This window comes from Sinocyclocheilus grahami, unplaced genomic scaffold, assembly GCF_001515645.1.
Source record: "Sinocyclocheilus grahami isolate Dianchi unplaced genomic scaffold, SAMN03320097.WGS_v1.1 scaffold60.1, whole genome shotgun sequence".
Lineage (NCBI taxonomy): Eukaryota > Metazoa > Chordata > Actinopteri > Cypriniformes > Cyprinidae > Sinocyclocheilus > Sinocyclocheilus grahami.
This window is the reverse complement of record NW_015505239.1, coordinates 392267-412474: the sequence shown is the minus strand read 5'-3', so window position 1 is coordinate 412474 and position 20208 is coordinate 392267. Positions and strand designations below refer to the sequence as shown.

At 36.2% G+C, this 20208-nt stretch overlaps 1 protein-coding gene across 4 annotated transcripts; it reads left to right on the top strand.

Moving 5' to 3' along the window:
- The first annotated feature begins 6618 nt into the window (after positions 1–6618).
- LOC107584422 (sodium- and chloride-dependent GABA transporter 2-like) lies at positions 6619–19713 on the top strand. Of its 4 annotated transcripts, XM_016271031.1 has the most exons (16): positions 6619–6820; positions 6949–7048; positions 8948–9147; positions 9304–9438; positions 10292–10432; positions 10510–10597; positions 14117–14249; positions 14404–14538; positions 16970–17073; positions 17268–17392; positions 17478–17590; positions 17848–17985; positions 18122–18224; positions 18729–18829; positions 18982–19152; positions 19240–19713. In XM_016271031.1, the coding sequence occupies exons 2-16, from the start codon at positions 7026–7028 to the stop codon at positions 19309–19311; spliced, it is 1782 nt and encodes a 593-aa protein (XP_016126517.1). In that variant the 5' UTR covers positions 6619–6820; positions 6949–7025; the 3' UTR covers positions 19312–19713. The 4 variants fall into 4 exon arrangements, with proteins under 4 accessions (XP_016126517.1, XP_016126520.1, XP_016126519.1 ...); XM_016271034.1 differs by lacking the exon at positions 6949–7048 and having other exon boundaries at positions 6619–6773; XM_016271033.1 differs by lacking the exon at positions 6949–7048.
- The last annotated feature ends 495 nt before the right edge of the window (positions 19714–20208 follow it).

Genomic DNA, 20208 nt, shown 5'->3' with positions numbered 1-20208 from the left:
TTTTTTTAATAATTCATTTTTTATTTAATTTTACAATGTAAGCACGACAACAATGCATATACATACACTACTGTTCAAAGGTTTGGGGTCACTATGTTTTTTTTTATTTGATCAAAAAATACAGTAAAAACGGTAATATTGTACAAATATTAAAATAATAATTTATATATCTTTAAAATGTAATCTATTCAAAGTTATTTCTCCAGTCTTCAGTGTCAATAATAATATTTTAATATGCTGATTTGGCGCTTAAGAAACATTTATTATTATCTATGTTGAAAACAGCTGTCTAATATTTTTGCGGAAACCGTGAGATTATATATATATATATACAGTATATATATATATATATATGTACATGTGTGTGTGTGTGTGTGTGTGATATATATATATATATATACACACATATATACAGGTGCATCTCAAAAAAATGTAATATCATGAAAAAGTGAAAAAGGTTTTAATTTTGATTAGAGCTTACAGCTCATGAAAGTCAAAAATCCAGCATCTCAAAATATCTGAATATTTCCTCAGATTAATAATAAAAAAAAAGGATTTGCAAAACAGAAAAGCTCAAGTTCTTTAAAGTATGTTCATTTATGCACTCAATACTTGGTCGGGGCTCCTTTAGCACAAATGACAGCATCAGTGAGGTGTGGCATGGAAGCGATCAGCCTGTGGCACTGCTGAGGCACTATTGAAGCCCAGGTTTCTTTAATAGCGGCCTTCAGCTCATCTGTATGGTTGGATCGACTGTTTCTCATCTTTCTCTTGAAAATATCCTATAGATTCCATATGGGGTTCAGGTCAGGCATGTTGGCTGACCAATTAAGCACAGTAATATCATGGTCAGCAAACTACTTGGAAGTGGTTTTGGCACTGTGGGCAGGTGCTAAGTCCTGCTGGAAAAGGAAATCAGCATCTCCATAAAGCTTGTCAGCAGATGAAAGCATAAAGTGCGCCAAAATCTCCTGGTAGACGACTGCATTGACTTTGGACTTGATAAAACACAAGGACCAACACCAGCAGACGTCACGGCACCCCAAATCATCACTGACTTCAGAAACGTCACACTGGACTTCAAGCAGCTTGGATTTGGTGTCTCTCCAGTCTTCCTCCAGACCTTGATTTCCAAATGAAATGCAAAATGTACTTTTATCTGAAAAGAGGACTTTGAACCACTGAGCAACAGTCCAGTTCTTTTTCTCCTTAGCCCAGGTAAGATGCTTCTGACGTTGTTTCTGTTTCAGAAGTGGCTTGGTAGCCCTCTTCCTGAAGACGTCTGTGCATGGTTACTCTTGATGCACTGACTCCAGCTTCAGTCCATTCCTTGTGAAGCTCTCCCAAGTATTTGAAATGGCTTTGACAGTATTCTCAAGCATGCGGTCATCCCTGTTGCTTGTGCACCTTTTCCTACCCATTTTCTTCCTTCCAGTCAACTTTGCATTTAATATGCTTTGATACAGCACTCTGTGAACAGCCACCCCTTTCAGTAATGACCTTCTGTGACTTATCCTCTTTGTGGAGGGTGTCAATGATTGTCTCCTGGACCATTGCCAAGTCAGTAGTCTTCCCCATTAATGTGGTTTCAAAGAACAAGAGATACCCGGAATTTATACTGTAGGGATGGTCATTTAATGACACTCAAATGTAAATATTCTAATATTTTGAGATACCGGATTTTCGACTTTTATGAGCTGTAAGCACTAATCATCAAAATTAAAACAAAAAAACGTTTGAAATGTTTTACTATACATGTAATGAATCTAGAATATATGAAAGTTTCACTTTTTGAAATAAGTTACAAAAGAAATTTAACTTTTTCACGATATTCAAATTTTTTGAGATGCACCTGTATATATATATATATATATATATATAATGTCATGTCAGTGATTCTTTTTCTTAAAACAGCACAGTTGTTTATGTATTTCATACCACTGAGGTTATTGTAAATCTTCACAAAAATGTGAGCTCACGATTATATAACTTCGTCCAAAGCCTCATTGGGCTGTTTTTCCCTAGAGAAACAGCACCAGATCAATGTTTATGTGGCTATTTTATGCCAAAAACACAGAATGTCTGGCACTGATCTTAAGCCATTGACACTGAGACTCATATCCCAAAATATTTAAATTATAACAAACCACCACAGAAAAGTCCTTCCAATAATATCTAAAAAAGCAGTGTATTTTATCTTCTGTGTATCTGAGACTTTGGAACGTTTTTAAGATAAAATGTTATTTTATATTAAGAACATATGATAACTCAGGAACTTAAACGCCATAAAACAAGATTAAATATACATTTGCACTCACCCCCTCCATTTTTGTAGCACAAGTAAGGAAACCTCCACACATTTCCCAGGCCAATAATGTGCCCTGCCACCGCCAAGAGAAACTCCAGCTTATTCGACCACTGCTCTCTTGCCTGGGGTTTAGGTCTGGCCTGCACTAGGGCATCATTCATGAAGTTTAACTTCACACCTGGCCTTGAGATATGCTCCATGATGCTAATAATGGGTTGATAAACATATATTATATACCCAAATATCTGTCATGTAACATAATTAAGGCATAATGAAGAATGGGGCCCATATGTGTTTGCGGTAGATGTGGGCCCCATGAGCTCATCTGTAGCAAATGATAACATCAATAGACTCTGCAAACAGCTGCGCATGACTGCACGTGTTTTTTTCACGTGCTTTTACCTCACAACAAACTAATGATAGGGCAGTTGTTATCTATTGGAATATGTGTCCACATTTGGATCTTTTATTATACATAAATGAAATTTATTGTCTACATGTTTCCTCTTTAAAATTCTCAGCAGCCTTAAAATTGCACATACTACCTTGCATGTTACTGAAGTATACTTTTACTGCTGTTAATTAATTTAAGTCTGTTATTCAATTTAAATTAGTATGCTGTTTTATCAAGGTTTTTTATTTAATACATCATTCAGAAATACTGTGCTTCTACACCTGTCACCACATTTAGATGTTAAAAACCTGAAACATTACATGTCATTTTTATCTTTAAAAAACAACAACTCACATTTATATGTTAAAAAGCAAATCAGCTCAAAACTACAATCGACTTGCAGCTGATGACAACTGATGCATATATGCTTAAAAAGGAATTGGTAGTGAAGTAAAGTGCTTACCTGTTGTGGGCATGGTTTTACTTTGAATGTACAGCTTAAAGCTTTTTTTTTTGTTTTGTTTTTTAAACTACAGTACATCTGCTGTTTCACTACATGAAAGTGTTATGTAATAATGCGACAAAAGAGTAATCAAAATATACCTTTAATTTGAGAAGAATCCGTCTTGTATGTCTCTTTTATGTAGTGCTTGTATCTAGGTTAGCAGTTCAAAATAATGTCCTCAAAGAGAATGCCTGAGGAGTGGCCAAACCGGCTTCAAGAGCTCCTGAACAAGAACTGTTAGGCCTGAGCTGTTGGTCTAAAACCAGGTTTAGTATTCTCTGCTTTTCAAAAGTTGTAAACAAGACTATGCCATGATCAGAAAGTGTTTGTGTTTTGTGTGTCCCCCTACCATGTTTTTCAGAGATAAAACAGAAATGCCGTATCAGTGGAGCAACTGACAACCAATGGGTTTCTTTCTCTCACCCCTCTCTCTGGGGCTATCTTTCTCCATCTTTGAGCCTGTCTGACAATTTTGCAATAGGTCCAGCACAGTTCTCTCTAAAGTTGAATTACTAGTAACTGGACACCATGCCATTTGCATTGTCAAATGCATTCAGAAAAGAAAGAATGCTGAAATACCTGAACCAAATATCCTGTTTGTGCTTCATTAAGCAATGTGTAATTGCTGAACAGTCCATTATGCCATTCTCTCATCATAATCCTCCAGAACTACTAATTTAAGTGAGTGCTTGTAGAACTCAACTAAATGAAACACATTGGGCTTACGTGGAAAACGTGGAAAACAGATGCTGGAATACTGATCACAATCAATTCCATTTTGGACAATGTTTAAGGAGAGATTTAAGGAGAAACAGAATTGTTTTTGGTAAAAATCTGACATTATTTCAGTACCACGCACGGCACGCAGTACTTTCAAAACATCACAGCCGTGCGCGGTTTGTGAAAATGCCATTTGCAAAATCAACAGTGTCCTCTTGTGGTCGACTATGAGAATTGCGTTTTCCTTCTTTGGAATTTTTTGGCGTATTCCTCTTCATACTACCACCGCCACCAACTGTTTCTAATCATACATGGATGATAATTGCGTTTTCCCATAGAAATTCGTCAGTAAATATGATTGACTTCTTTGCAAAATTAGCTTTTTATTTTCAAACATACACTGCCTCACGTTGTCTCTTGTTTGCAGACGATCTCCTACATAAAAAGCAATACTTACTAATTAAAAAAACTACAAGATGCAAACGCAACTTTCTAAAAACAAATTCCACTTAGCCGTGTCTAGATGGTAACCCTTGTACTGCTACATCCGCATGCGTATTTGCTACTGTCAATAACCATAAAATGTACGCTTGTAGCTAACCACCGGCTTGATAGGAGCCTTGAAAAACTTGTGAAAGTAAAAAAATTAAAAAAAACTTGTGTCTGCATGTCTTTATCAGTATGGAGAAGACACTCAGGAGAAAGGTTTAATCCTCTGGAAGGACAGAACAATGACGAGTTTAGAGAAAGAACTGTATTGCTTATTTGCAAGATTGTATTACAGATGCATTGTTTATGTGTATGATTGATTATAGTAGGCATTTTTTTCCGTACTACCATTACCAGTGCAGAACTAGACACAAGTCGACCCCTGTCGAAACAGGTTCCTGTAGTAAATGAAACATGGAAAACCCGGAGTGGAACTCCAGCTGCTGATTACAGAACGTTGGAGGGGAAATCAATTGCTCCGTTCCATTCAAACACCCTGCTCCAGACCGGATGAAGGTCTGCGTTGCTTGGTGACCAAAAGTTTGATGCTTTGCTTCTTTTGCAACTATTTTCGTTTGCTGAAGAAAGAATTTACAAAAAATATAGAACACATCGTGCTCGTATGATACACACTGCGTTATTATTGCTGGGTGCCTATCTGCATTAATGATAACAGATTATAAAACAAGGTATTTACTCGTGTTAAGTAAGGGGTAACCCTTTTGATTTAATGTAAGTAAAGGATATTTCGCAATTTGGCAATAAAAATGACAAGATGGACGTATTTAGAAACATGCAGTCTGGTGTTGGGCGATATCCTCAATTTTCATATCGTCCTGTGGACCTTTTTTCACATTTCCGGGTTTCTCAGCAGCGGAAGTCGTCATAGTTGGGTAAACTTGAATAGCAGTGAATGGGAGAGTACCACAAGTATATTTTTTGCATTCCTATTTGCTCAAATAGCAAAATAAAAACTTCACGATAGTGTTTTCATGAATTTCAATAAAAGGAAAAAAATTGAGAGAGACTGATAACGGCAGTCAGAAGAGAGAACGATGTCAAATTTACCGTCCCTCCCATAGACGCTGCATTAGAAACACCCTCGCATTAGCGTTAACTGTTTTTTTGTAATTTGATGCAAAGGTGATATAATACAAAGAATAGTGTTATAAATGTAGATGCATTTTTTTAAAATACATATATGAAAAACTTTCGAGGATTAACGATGCTGATGGCCGTTAAAGGCGTCATCGCAGTCTTGTGAAAAGGGCCAGCCTGTGAGATCGCCCCATACACGATATTATCCTGCTAATTTATGTAACGTTAATAATTTACTTAGTTTCATTGCGAAAGTGAACCAACTCCAGCGTAAGGCTAAAAGCAGCCTAATGTTTTTTAATATGACTGAATTTGTATTTAACATGATAACAAATTATTAGAAACATCGTAAGTTACTAATTATAATGCTTACATTTCCTCAGTTATTAAAAAAGCAGCTAACCTAACAGAAAACGAGCAAAGAACATTACAGTACAAAAGAACATCCTCACAAGCTCAGTCTAACGCGTTATGCACTTTAAAACACTCCCGTTAAAATCAGTGAATATACACTGTATGATGAATACATCTCTTATACTTACATCGCACGTACATCTGCACTTTGTTGTTTATGAGGAGAGAATTCGCGAGTCAGAATTCAGTCAGCGCGCGCTGAACAACGGAACTCCGCGGTTTCAGTGATGACTCATCTGAACGCCTCTGATTGGCCATTGCATTCATAAGCTCAGCATAATCGTGTGTGATTGGTTAAAACGCGCAATACGGTTAAAACGCGGGAAAAGAAATATAATGCAACCAATAAGCCCTAATATTAATTAGATAGTATTACTAGCCTGATGATGATAATAATAATAATAATAATAATAATAATAATAATAATAATAATAATAATAATAATAATAATAATAATAATAATAATAATAATAATAATAATAATAATAATAATAATAATAATAATAATAATAATAATAATAATAATAATAATAATAGTCTTGCTATCCTATCGTCAAAGGCATCAGCCACAGGCGATATCTCTGACTATCGTCGATACACGATACTATCGTCTATTGGCACAACCCTAATGCAGTCATTTATTGCTGTTGAGCTATAAGCCCCGCCTAAAGACACACACTTACACACACACACACACACACACACACATGTGATTCTAAGCTCTTGGTTCTGTATGTACTCGTTTCCCTTTACGAGAGGAGGAGAGTGTGAGAGGGGTGGGCTTCAGCGACTGTATTATTTATAACGACCGAATCACACTGAATTAGCGTAACTTCATGGCCAAGGTAAATGCGGTAGACTTCCTGAACTTTTGACCAGTCGCCTCCATCAGGTAACAGCTCTACAGCTTTTGTTATCGGTCTACATCGTTTCCACTGCTTTCTAATTTACTGAAGAGGTTCAATTGAGCGCTGAGGTTAACTGCGTAGTTGTTTTCTATCTGGCTATTGTTTTTGGAAGTATTTCACTTGGCACCCGGCGTCACCGCAGCGGTTGAAGAGCACAAGTGTTCGGCTGCTGAATGTAGGCCAAAGGGCATGAACAAAAGCGCAATAACTGAGTGAGTTTCCTCCTTCTCTGTATGCAGGTTGCTTCAAGTACTGATTGTGGTTAAGTAGCGGCAGGTTATTTAATAAACGAATACGTTTGACTTTTTTTAACCTGCCTCATCCTTGATAGCATGCCACCTGTCACAATAAAATGAAAATATTGTATCACATGAATTTGATTTCATGTTGGTTTCATTATTTTTTTTAAGAAACAGTTTTATAATTTTTTACAAATTCTTAAATATTTGAGTTTTTTTATTTTCATTATCAAAATATATTAAAAATAAAAAATATTTTTACAAATATCAAGAATTTTTTTTAAATGTTGTTCCATTTGACCTAAAAAAAATAATTTTCTTTAAAAGGTCAAATACATATTTAATAAATAAATTACTTTGAGCAGTCCTGAGGGTCTGAAGGGGTCCTCGTTTGTCACATGACAAACAAATGGATTAAGTTACTGACTTTGATTTGGCGGATGTTTTTATTATTAATGTTTTGTTCTATCGGTAATATTTTAAAACAAAATTGTTTCACTGTTTATTTTCTTAAAGAAATAATAAACCGTGCCAAATACCAATCACTTTTTTTTACAATCTTCAGACAGTTACACCACCTAAAAATATCAAAAGAGACAAAAAGACTTTGTTCTTCATAGAAGGCTTTTTTTTTTGCTCGTTTGTTTATTTAAATTTCATCTTTAATGTATTTTTGTTTAGAGCAATACCGAACGTTGCAATGATATTGAACATGTATGCCAAATGTGTTTATTACAGACTGTCAAGATTTTTCTTGTCTTTTTGCAGCTTTTTTCACCATGAACATTTTTATCCACATGACCATTTGGCAGTATAAAGAAAGCAATACTTTATCATAACTTTAATTAAGATCACCAATGTGACATTACATTAGCTTAACAGATGATTGCTTCAAAAATTAGATAATAGTGAGAAATGTCTTGAAAATGTAGGTTCTTTTTTTAATATATCTTATCCACGGACCCCCTGGAGTATCTTCACGGACCCCCAGGTGTCAATGGGATCATTAAGAAACTGTAGCGGTCTGCTAGCATTTTTCACATATTATAAGGGTCACAGCACAAGAAAGGAGGGCAAGAGAAGGGAATGTGACTAAGCACCCTGCAGTGCCTCCTGTTTTGGGGACACAAGATTATTTCAGCTGTGAGGAGTTGTGCAAACAGCATGTACCCATTGACCTCTGCATTTAATTAAAAAAACCTTGAGTAGATTTTTTTTTTAATTTTACCAACAAATTCTAATTGAGAACAAAAATGCTTTTAGATCGAATGTGTATGTACTCTGCAGTCTGTCTTAGCAGTTTTTGTTTATTGACACTCAAGGCTAAATGTCTGGGCCAACATTTTGTTTCTATTAAATAAGAATGGTATGGTCTTCAAAAGTAACTGAAGACGCTATTTAGACACATAAAAACAGTGACAAATGCATTTAAATATAGGTGTGAATTACAGTTTTGAATTTATAAGAAAATTTGAGTGTGTATTCTTCCAGAGATTATTGAACTTTAATGGAAAATCTTAATTTATTGTTTCGAAAATAGAATCTGGTGTTTTAATAAATGTCTTTAGTCAGATCCATTGTGGCAATTATGTTCTTATCTAGCGATATCACACTAAAATGTGAACGCAAAAAATGAAGACCAGCCACAAAGGTGTGGTTGATGTCCGTCACTGCTTTGGAAAAGCCTCACTGAAGAGTTTTTTTAGAAAGCCTCACTGCCGGTGTAAGAGCTGGGACAACCAGATGGTACTGAACAAAGACTCATTGCTGTTTTTGACCTTTACATGTTTCAATAACCGCTATGTTCTAAACTTTGTTTGTGCTTCTCTGCCATCAATGTTTTGACAGATGTTTGCTTTTTTTTTTTTGCAGTGACATGGAAATGCAGCATGATCCAGATTTGCAGTTTAAACTGGCTTATCCAGATTCAGAAATAATCGACACGGGCATTAAAACCCGAGCGAGAGGCCAGTGGTCCAGTAAAGTGGAGTTTATCTTAGCTGTTGCTGGCCAGATCATTGGTTTGGGAAATGTGTGGAGATTTCCATATCTGTGTTACAAGAACGGTGGAGGTTTGTACTATGGTTTTACTGTATTACTGTGAGCTCTATTAAAAATCCATTCAAACCAGTTCAATGTTTGTTTGTTTATTTACTTTTTGGCCTTGTGTCTTATACTAGTGTGATGAACATAAACTGACTAAGAACAGCTACGTTTTCTGTTTTTAGGAGTGTTTTTCATTCCATATGTGGTCTTTCTGTTTGCCTGTGGCATTCCTCTTTTTCTTATGGAGACTGCTTTGGGTCAGTACACCAGCCAAGGGTCTGTTACCTGTTGGAGGAAAATCTGCCCACTATTTGAAGGTGAGTTTTCATTGTTCACTTTTAATGTCATTGTTAATGTACAATAGAGTAAATGCTGTTGTATGTCAACCACAGTGCTGTAAAATTTGATGCGTGTAGTAAACGTGTAGATTAGTGGTTTAGTAGACACCCAGCACACATCAATAGTGGTCTGAAATGTGAGAGGCTTCCTGTTTAAATATTAAATATTGTACCTTAAATATTAAGGTACTTTTGTACTAACCACAGTTTTGTAAAATTTGTCATACAAGTATGTTTAAATAACTTATGAACATATTCCTTTTCTAATGGGTCAACATCCTCTATTTATGCTTTCAAAATTTGTTTTGCTTTTGGTTTCTTGAAGTATCATCTCTCCATATTTACAGAAAATGTCAGGATGAAAACCACACACATTACTCTTCAACTTCTTGTTGAATTTCCCAGTTTTAAGTAGTTTTCTAAAGCCATTACTTTTACTTTTTGTAAAATGTGCAGTTATTTCTAATGATATAATCTAGTAATGAATTAATACTTGTAATAAACCTGTATGAAATTGTGTAAGGTTTATGCAAAAAAAATAAAAATTAAATAAATTTGTGATTCGTAATTGCAAGGCAAGCAATGGTCATAAATTAAATAGGTGTTTCATTTTCAAAGATTTTATGTTAATTCATAATTCTTCAAAAATAATTCATAATAAATTATTGATAAACAAATACTTATTTAACTTTAACTTATATACAGTAATAGTATGCAATATGGATCTCTCCAACACATTGAAGCTAAACATCAAACAAGCTGGTTTAAAAGGCTGATCTGTTATTGTCAGCAAAAGAAACGGGGTTAATTGTTTTGGCTTGCTTTTCTTTAGGTCTGGGTTATGGGAGTCAGGTGGTTGTCTTCTATTCCAGTGCCTACTACATCGTCATTTTGGCCTGGGCTTTCTTCTATCTCTTCTCTTCTTTTAGTGGTGAACTGCCATGGGCTAGCTGCAGGAACTGGTGGAATTCAGGTATGTTATAAAACTAGTTACTTTTTTCATTTTCAATAGATCATGCTTTTTATAAACAATTCCCTTCATCCTTACAGAAAACTGTGTTGAGTTTGACCGAATAGGAGGGATAAGAAACCTGAGCTTTATGGAGAATGCATCATCACCTGTTAAAGAATTTTGGGAGTAAGTTTATAAAATACCCAAACATTAGTTAGTTAGTTTATTTAAAATGAGTAATGATTAAATTAATAAGAGCTTAAAGGTAGGGCTGGACAATAATTCAATATCAATATGTATCGCGATATAATTTTTTTCAATAACGGTGATATGATTTTTAAACACACTTCCGATATTTCGATATACATTACCAGTTTCCCATACATTGATTTATTTGTGGCGTTTGACTTCGTCAAAAATGATGATAAAGACATTTATGTTACAAAAGATTTCTATTTCAGATAAATACTGTTCTTCTGAACGTTCTATGCATCAAAGAAACTTAAAAAATCTACTCCGCTGTTTTCAACATCATAATAATAAATGTTTTTTGAGCAGCAAATCAGAATATTAGAATGATTTCTGAAGGATCATGTGACTGGAGTAATGATGCTAAAGCTCTGCTTTGAAATCACAGGAATAAATTATATTTTCAAATAGAAAACAGTTATTTTAAATAGTAAAAATATTTCAAAATGTTACTGTTTTTGCTGTATTTTGGATCAAATAAATGCAGGCTTGGTGAGCAGAAGAGAATTCTTTAAAAAACATTAAAAATCTTACTGTTCAAAAACTTTTGACTGGTATGTTAGCCTATAGTTTGAAGTAAAAAATATTAATATTAATAAGGAGAGTCTGAGATTTATTTGACAGTGATTTCACATTTCTTGTTTGTATGAAGGCTAAATACCAATAAAAGGTGAACATTTATTAAAATATTTATAAAAATATTTTATAGTTTTATAGGAGTAGGTTTCATAGAGTTGGCAAATTAATTTTTCTTAAGTTTGTAGGCACAGACATCTGTTGTGGCCGTTCTTGGCCGTTTTTATGAGGCTTTTTTAATAGTGTTCATATCGATATCAGAATTATATCGTATCGGCCAAAATTAAGAAATATATCGTGATATAAATTTTGGCCGTATCGTCCAGCCCTACTTAAAGGTAATAGTGTAGTCTTAAAGGGGTCATATGATGCTTTTTTAAAGATCATTATTTTGTGTATTTGGTGTAACAGAATATGTTGACATGCTTTAATGTTCAAAAAACACATTATTTTTCAAATACTGTACATTATTGTAGGTCCTCTATGCCCCGCCTCTCTCAAACGCTTCGTTTTCTACAAAGTCCCTCCTTCCGACAAGCGCAGTCTGCTCTGATTGGCCTGCTGACCCAGTGCATTGTGATTGGCCGAACACCGCAAGCACTCGTCGGAACTGTAACTCCGCGAGCTTCATCGCGAGCTTCATCTTTCAATAAATGTAAAGACAGAGCCCGAAAGGGGAACAGAGTCGCGTGACAGACACAGTGATGAAGCTGGTATATCCCCCCCCCCCCCCCCCCTCTCTCTCTCTCCCGCTCGCTCGCTCTCTCTCTCTCCCGCTCTCTCTCTCTCTCTAGATCTCTCCAAATAAAGTGTTTTGCTTTCACCTAGAAACACACAGTGTCTCCCTGACATCGCTGCTTCAACACTAACTGCGGTTACTGAAACATGGACGCGCGTGCAGTTGCCATACTGTATTAAAGCTTTAATCAGGATAAAACCGTAAATTAAAAGCTAACATAAGCAGTAGCATTTACAAATAACAGCATATCTAAAAGTATGAGACAACAACAAACAAAAAACATATGCGTACCATTAAAAGCTGTGCTTGCACAGGTTCTGCTTCTCAATCGGGCTCAAACTGATAAGCGATAGTGTTGGGTCGTTCTTGAACGAATCTTTAATGTGACTCGGGAAGAACGAGTCGTCTCGGGGAGTGATTCGTTCAGTCGTGCATGCGCAACATCATATAGGTTCTGTACTGGAATTAGTCAAGTAGTTCACCTGTTCCGAGTCGTTCGTTCATCACATGACAGCCCCATAAGCTTTAACCAATGCAGTCTGAGCCGGAAAGAGAATTGATTAGTTCATCTCTCGAGTCTTTGGGTTTTTCCAAGTCGTTCGTTCATCACGTGACAGCCCCATAAGCTTTTACCAATGCAGTCTGAGCCGGAAAGAGAATTAATTAGTTAATCTCTCGAGTCTTCGGGTTTTTCCGAGTCATTCATTCATCACGTGACAGCCCCATAAGCCCAAACCCGAAGACTTCTCAGATAAGAGGTGAGGTGAGCTAATCATAGACTGAAGACCCAGGTAAACAATGAATTAATCTTTTCTGTTTCTTATAGCAGTTTTGTATTGTTTGTAGTGGGATCAACGTTTGCGTAAGTAGTAGACATATTAGGGAAGTAACACGTAACATTTTAATTATATTTTGCTAAAATGAACGAAATGACTCGAAAAAAGATTCGTTCATTTTGCTGAACGAGACTCAAAGGTCTGAGTCGGTAAAATGATCCGAACTTCCCATCACTAATAAGCGATATTAACCGTATTGATGCCGTTATGCCGCTGAAGTGAGGGCGGGACGGTTAGATGCACAATAGAGGCGGTTTAGCCAATCACAACACACTGGGCTAGCTAACCAATCAGAGCCCATCGCCTATTTCTGAGGGCGGGGCTTCATAAAAGCAGGACATGATCAGCGCATTTCTCAGAGAAGGGACAGAGTGGTGTGGAATAAAGGTAAAGTATGTGAAAAATAATGCGTTTTTTTTAAACTAAGCATTAACACATGTTAGACTGCACCCCATAAACACAATCATGCCTAGAAAAAAAACAGTGAACCACCCCTTTATAGGTTCTATAGTGAATATAAAACTTTCCAGTTATGCTCTGCTTTAATTATTAACTGTGGTGAGCAATATGTGCTTCTTTAGGGGGCCATATTAAAATCACATTTATAGTAATTTAAAGTACAAGTAGTGCAAGTATAATAAATTTAAAGGGATAGTTCACCCAGAAATAAAAATTACCCATCACTTACTCACTGTCAAGCCATCCTGGGTGTATATGACTTTCTTCTTTCAGACGATTACAATCGGAGTTATATTAAAAAATGTTCTGGCTATTCCAAGCTTTATGATGGTAGTGAATGGTGTCCGAGATTTTTTTTTAAAGTGCATCCATCCATCATAAAAGAGGTCCACACGGCTCTGGGGGGGTTAATAAAGGCCTTCTGAAGTGATTACTGTTTATAAAGTTTTAAATATGGATATTTTTCTTACACAAACACATCTATTTGCTTCAGAAGGCCTTTATTAAGCCCTCGAGCAATGAGGAGTACTTTTTATGATGGATTTATGCACTTTATTTTGCTTCAAAATCTCAATCACTATTCACTACCATTATAAAGCTTGCAAGAGCCAGGAGATTTTTTAATATAACTCCGATTGTATTCGTCTGAAAAAAGAAAGTCATATACACCTAGGGTGGCTTAAGGGTGAGTAAACCATTGGGCAATTTTCATTTCTGGGTGAACTATCCCTTTAAACACCAAATGTGTAATAACACTAAATGCAAGCATAACTTTCAAGTGTAATTCTTGTTGATACATGAATTTGAAAATAAAGTTATGGGAATTACAGAGAATGTATTTTGTAGGAGGCGAGTATTGAATATAACTGGAAGTGTGAATGAGCTGGGCAGTTTGAGATGGGAGCTGGCTCTGTGTCTCCTGCTGGCCTGGATCATTTGCTACTTCTGTGTGTGGAAGGGAGTGAAGTCCACAGGCAAGGTGAGAACTAACTGAAAAGGCACTTTTCGGAAGACGTGTGTGTGTGTGTGTGTGTGGGGGGGGTTATATATATATATATATAGATATATATAGATAGATTTAAATCGGGTACGCTGGATTTCAAAACGGGAGTGCCCTTGTCTTTATTTTTCAGGTTGTGTATTTCACTGCTACATTTCCATATGTTATGCTGCTGGTGCTTCTGATTCGAGGTCTTACGTTGCCTGGAGCCATTGATGGCATCACCTTCTACCTCTACCCAAATCCAGCACGCCTTACAGACCCACAGGTAGGCAAATCTTAAGTCTCATATGAGTGCTGATGGCAGTAGAGTAGATGATTAAGCATTTTCCACTTAAAGACGTTTGCAACTAAAGAAATGAATAGTACTTTGGTCAGTACTTTTGTTTACAATGATGTACACTCACATGACCATCAGACCAGTCAAATCAGTGGCCTAGGAAAACTAGTTCCCCTTTCACAATGGCCTCAATATTGAGATCACCCGACCAGTCTGATGTTACTCATTTAACTTGCTTATTTCGCAAGTTTATTATTAAACATCTTTAGTTGAGGAATAAATTAATAACAGATTTACTGGTTGAATAGTGTATTTATTTGAACTATGTGATGATGCATCCACATCTGTCAGTGCCACTATAACGGTACAAGACTACTGTTTTATCAGCCAGTGACACAAAAATACTTGGAGCTTATAGTAAAGACAAAATTGTAGTTAGTAAAAATTATTTGTACAACTGATTAAGCTTTTGAAATAACTAATCACTAAATAACGAATCATCAGTGAAACCAAATCATTCAGAAACATAACTTGGATGTTTCTGAGTGTAACCAGACCAGACCATTCATGTATCATGTATTGCTAAATACCTAATGGATTGGTCAGTAGTTGTGAACTTGCCTTCTCTTGTCTTTAGGTATGGATGGATGCTGGAACACAAATATTTTACTCTTACGCTCTCTGCTTTAAAGGGATAGTTCACCCAGAAATAAAAATTACCCATCACTTACTCACTGTCAAGCCATCCTGGGTGTATATGACTTTCTTCTTTCAGACGATTACAATCGGAGTTATATTAAAAAATGTTCTGGCTATTCCAAGCTTTATGATGGTAGTGAATGGTGTCCGAGATTTTTTTTTAAAGTGCATCCATCCATCATAAAAGAGGTCCACACGGCTCTGGGGGGGTTAATAAAGGCCTTCTGAAGTGATTACTGTTTATAAAGTTTTAAATATGGATATTTTTCTTACACAAACACATCTATTTGCTTCAGAAGGCCTTTATTAAGCCCTCGAGCAATGAGGAGTACTTTTTATGATGGATTTATGCACTTTATTTTGCTTCAAAATCTCAATCACTATTCACTACCATTATAAAGCTTGCAAGAGCCAGGAGATTTTTTAATATAACTCCGATTGTATTCGTCTGAAAAAAGAAAGTCATATACACCTAGGGTGGCTTAAGGGTGAGTAAACCATTGGGCAATTTTCATTTCTGGGTGAACTATCCCTTTAAACACCAAATGTGTAATAACACTAAATGCAAGCATAACTTTCAAGTGTAATTCTTGTTGATACATGAATTTGAAAATAAAGTTATGGGAATTACAGAGAATGTATTTTGTAGGAGGCGAGTATTGAATATAACTGGAAGTGTGAATGAGCTGGGCAGTTTGAGATGGGAGCTGGCTCTGTGTCTCCTGCTGGCCTGGATCATTTGCTACTTCTGTGTGTGGAAGGGAGTGAAGTCCACAGGCAAGGTGAGAACTAACTGAAAAGGCACTTTTCGGAAGACGTGTGTGTGTGTGTGTGTGTGGGGGGGGTTATATATATATATATATAGATATATATAGATAGATTTAAATCGGGTACGCTGGATTTCAAAACGGGAGTGCCCTTGTCTTTATTTTTCAGGTTGTGTATTTCACTGCTACATTTCCATATGTTATGCTGCTGGTGCTTCTGATTCGAGGTCTTACGTTGCCTGGAGCCATTGATGGCATCACCTTCTACCTCTACCCAAATCCAGCACGCCTTACAGACCCACAGGTAGGCAAATCTTAAGTCTCATATGAGTGCTGATGGCAGTAGAGTAGATGATTAAGCATTTTCCACTTAAAGACGTTTGCAACTAAAGAAATGAATAGTACTTTGGTCAGTACTTTTGTTTACAATGATGTACACTCACATGACCATCAGACCAGTCAAATCAGTGGCCTAGGAAAACTAGTTCCCCTTTCACAATGGCCTCAATATTGAGATCACCCGACCAGTCTGATGTTACTCATTTAACTTGCTTATTTCGCAAGTTTATTATTAAACATCTTTAGTTGAGGAATAAATTAATAACAGATTTACTGGTTGAATAGTGTATTTATTTGAACTATGTGATGATGCATCCACATCTGTCAGTGCCACTATAACGGTACAAGACTACTGTTTTATCAGCCAGTGACACAAAAATACTTGGAGCTTATAGTAAAGACAAAATTGTAGTTAGTAAAAATTATTTGTACAACTGATTAAGCTTTTGAAATAACTAATCACTAAATAACGAATCATCAGTGAAACCAAATCATTCAGAAACATAACTTGGATGTTTCTGAGTGTAACCAGACCAGACCATTCATGTATCATGTATTGCTAAATACCTAATGGATTGGTCAGTAGTTGTGAACTTGCCTTCTCTTGTCTTTAGGTATGGATGGATGCTGGAACACAAATATTTTACTCTTACGCTCTCTGCATTGGGTGCCTTACAGCATTGGGAAGCTACAATAAATACAACAACAACTGCTACAAGTAAGCAAACCCATTGTCATGAGAAACAGCGTTCAATTCAGTTTACATTTAAATCCATATATGTGCGTTTAGAAATATTTGTGGAGGCAATAGATGTTCTTATCTGTATATATGCAGGATTAAATATCAGAAGTACATTATGCAGTAAGACATTACATTCGCTTTAACAGCATGCTTTGTCTTTCTGCTTGTAGAGATTGTGTTTACCTGTGCCTGCTGAACAGCGGAACCAGTTTTGTAGCTGGCTTTGCCATCTTTTCAGTTTTGGGCTTCATGGCCTTCGAACAGGGGGTCGATATCTCAATGGTAGCAGAGTCAGGTAACTTAAACAACAGTGTCTTCTTTATGTCATGTCCTTTATGTCATTTTCTACACATTAAGGCTCAATTCACTTGTTTTGCCAGGTCCTGGCTTGGCCTTCATTGCGTATCCACGAGCTGTAGCTATGATGCCTCTGTCTCAGCTGTGGTCCATATGTTTCTTCCTCATGATTATTCTGCTGGGGCTTGACAGTGAGGTGAGAGCACATCATCTCTCAAGTACATGATGTGTTTGACTGTGTGAAAATTTCAGTTAGGTTTTTATTAACTACTGCCCACATGAAGCTATTTAGCATAGCAGATATATTCATATTCTGTATCCTGTTGAAAAGTACCCTTTGTTCATGACTTTTGTGCATGCAATATTCTTTCAGTAAATGTGTTATGCAACTTTTTCAAGGCAGTACTACGTTAAAAACAAAACGCTGTCATTACACCTCATTCTCTTTTTCAGTTTGTGGGTTTAGAGTCTCTCATGACAGCCATAACAGACATGCACTCCAACTTCTTCCTCCAAGGACATCGTCGTAAACTCTTCCTCCTCCTCATTTGTGTGGGCTGCTTCCTCGTTGGCCTCCTGATGGTAACCGAGGTGATTATGTTCATAATTTGGTCATTTCTGTGGGTTTGTTTTGTTTGTCTGTCTAAATTAGACCACTTAATGACTAATTAAAAAATCTGAGATTTGAGCTCTGATCAATGTGATATTTTTTGCATTGATTCAATAGGGTGGCCTGTATATCTTCCAATTATTTGATTACTATTCCTGCAGTGGAATGACCCTCCTCCTATTTGCCATTGCACAGTCAATATGTATTGGCTGGTTTTATGGTGAGTAATAATACTGAATCAGCACTTAAGAGCACAGAAGATGTATAAAAAAGAATTTAAAACCTTTTAATACCTTGCACAACTGAATATTATAATGTTCTTCTCCAATATTTGATCATTATTTGTTAAATTACTGCAGGTTTTTGTGTGGAAATACCGTTTCAAAGATAGCACAACTTTTCTAATATGCTTAACTACAACTCTACCAGAGTAATTGGTGCATTAAGTGCCTTCTTCAAGGACACTAGTGGTGCTACAGTCACCTTTATGTAAAACCTGCAGCTTTTGTGTTGTTAGCCACGATTTTCTATCAAAGCCACCACCATACTTCAGCATCGTGTTTATAGTAAAGCTGGGCCATGTGTCATAAACAATAAGAACTAAGCATAAAACTGGTAAACAGTCTTTTAATATGCACAGGTAATTTACTTGGTCACTTCATCCGTATTGTTTTGTGTGTGATCTCCTTTAAGACCTCTGATTCCAATGTCTCTGGTTTTTCAGGTGCTGATCGTCTGTATGAAAATATTGTAGACATGATCGGTTATCGTCCTTTGACACTAATGAAATACAGTTGGAAATATATCACTCCTATTGTGTGTATAGTAAGTGCATGATTCACTCTCATTCACTGGTCACGTGAGGCAAAATGCAGTGATATTTTAGTTCTCCACCAAAGTCAAAATTTTATTTATGAACATCAGAGCTCTTTATTATGCGTTCAGCATTAATTCAATACACATATTTGCTTCTTTAGGGCACATTTGTCTTCTCTTTGGTCAAATTCACTCCTCTGAAGTTTAACAACACATTTGAATACCCATGGTGGGGTTATGCTGTTGGCTGGTGGTTTACCCTCTCCTCGACATTGATGGTTCCCATATGGATGATCTATGTCATCATTATCACTCCTGGTACACTGAAACAGGTAATTCCATGTATAATTTAACAGAAAACAACACTAAGCCATGTTCAAAGCACTGAACCTGCATCTATATGCTTTCACATTTTTTAGAGACTGCGTATCCTTTGCACTCCAGCAAGCGATCTACCTTTGACATCGGAAAGACGAAAAGAAACCCTGTGACCCCAACAGACAGTACAACATGTCCCATGACTGATAGAGAAACATTGGGGGACAAAAAACATCCTTGGGCTGTATTTTGGACAACTTTTGATATCATTAATGCCTTTGAAGGTACACATTCTCGTGAGATCTCAAGAAAGCACAAACACAAACTGTACATGACTGTTTTATAAGTTATTGAATTTTCCTAACTTATATTCTCAATTGCAAGCAACTAAATGTGGATTTAAACTGGAAATTAAAAATATAAGCTCAACTTCCATGTTCAGCTGTATCTGAGGAAAACTCAGTTTGACGTCATCAACGTCTAGCATCGTTGGCTAGCATCAACAGCTTGCTGTATCATAACCATTCACAAGATATCAGTTCTTCTGAAGAAGATAGCAAAAAAACAGTTTTTTTTATCATGAGGGAGTGGACCGGCCCCATTTTGGATGGACCATTGTTTATTACAGTTGATATAAGATTAGAAAATGTTGGATAATGTGTTAACCTTCAGTTAGAGCGATGAACATTTGGTTCATTTCTTATCAAAATTTGGAATGTAACAGTATTTTAGAATAGTAACTTTAATTTTACATTTTTATGGGTCAATCATGCAACACTTGGCTGTTTTGTGCCTATAGTCAAGTGCTGGTGTTTTAAGAAAGTGTTTCAGAAAGTAAAGATCCATCAAGAAAATAGATCCATATTTTGCTACTTAAATCTGCTTAGATGTACAGTCTGTATTCTATATTCTACAAACTATGTTTTTAGTCAAATGCATAATTTAAGGGAATAGCTATAGGTCATTTAAGCTTATGTACATTTGTATAGCTGATGCTCTAGAAAAGCCAGTGGTAAATGTTCTAATAAATGCTCTGTTCAAATCAACAGTCAAATGATTGCTGGTTGAAA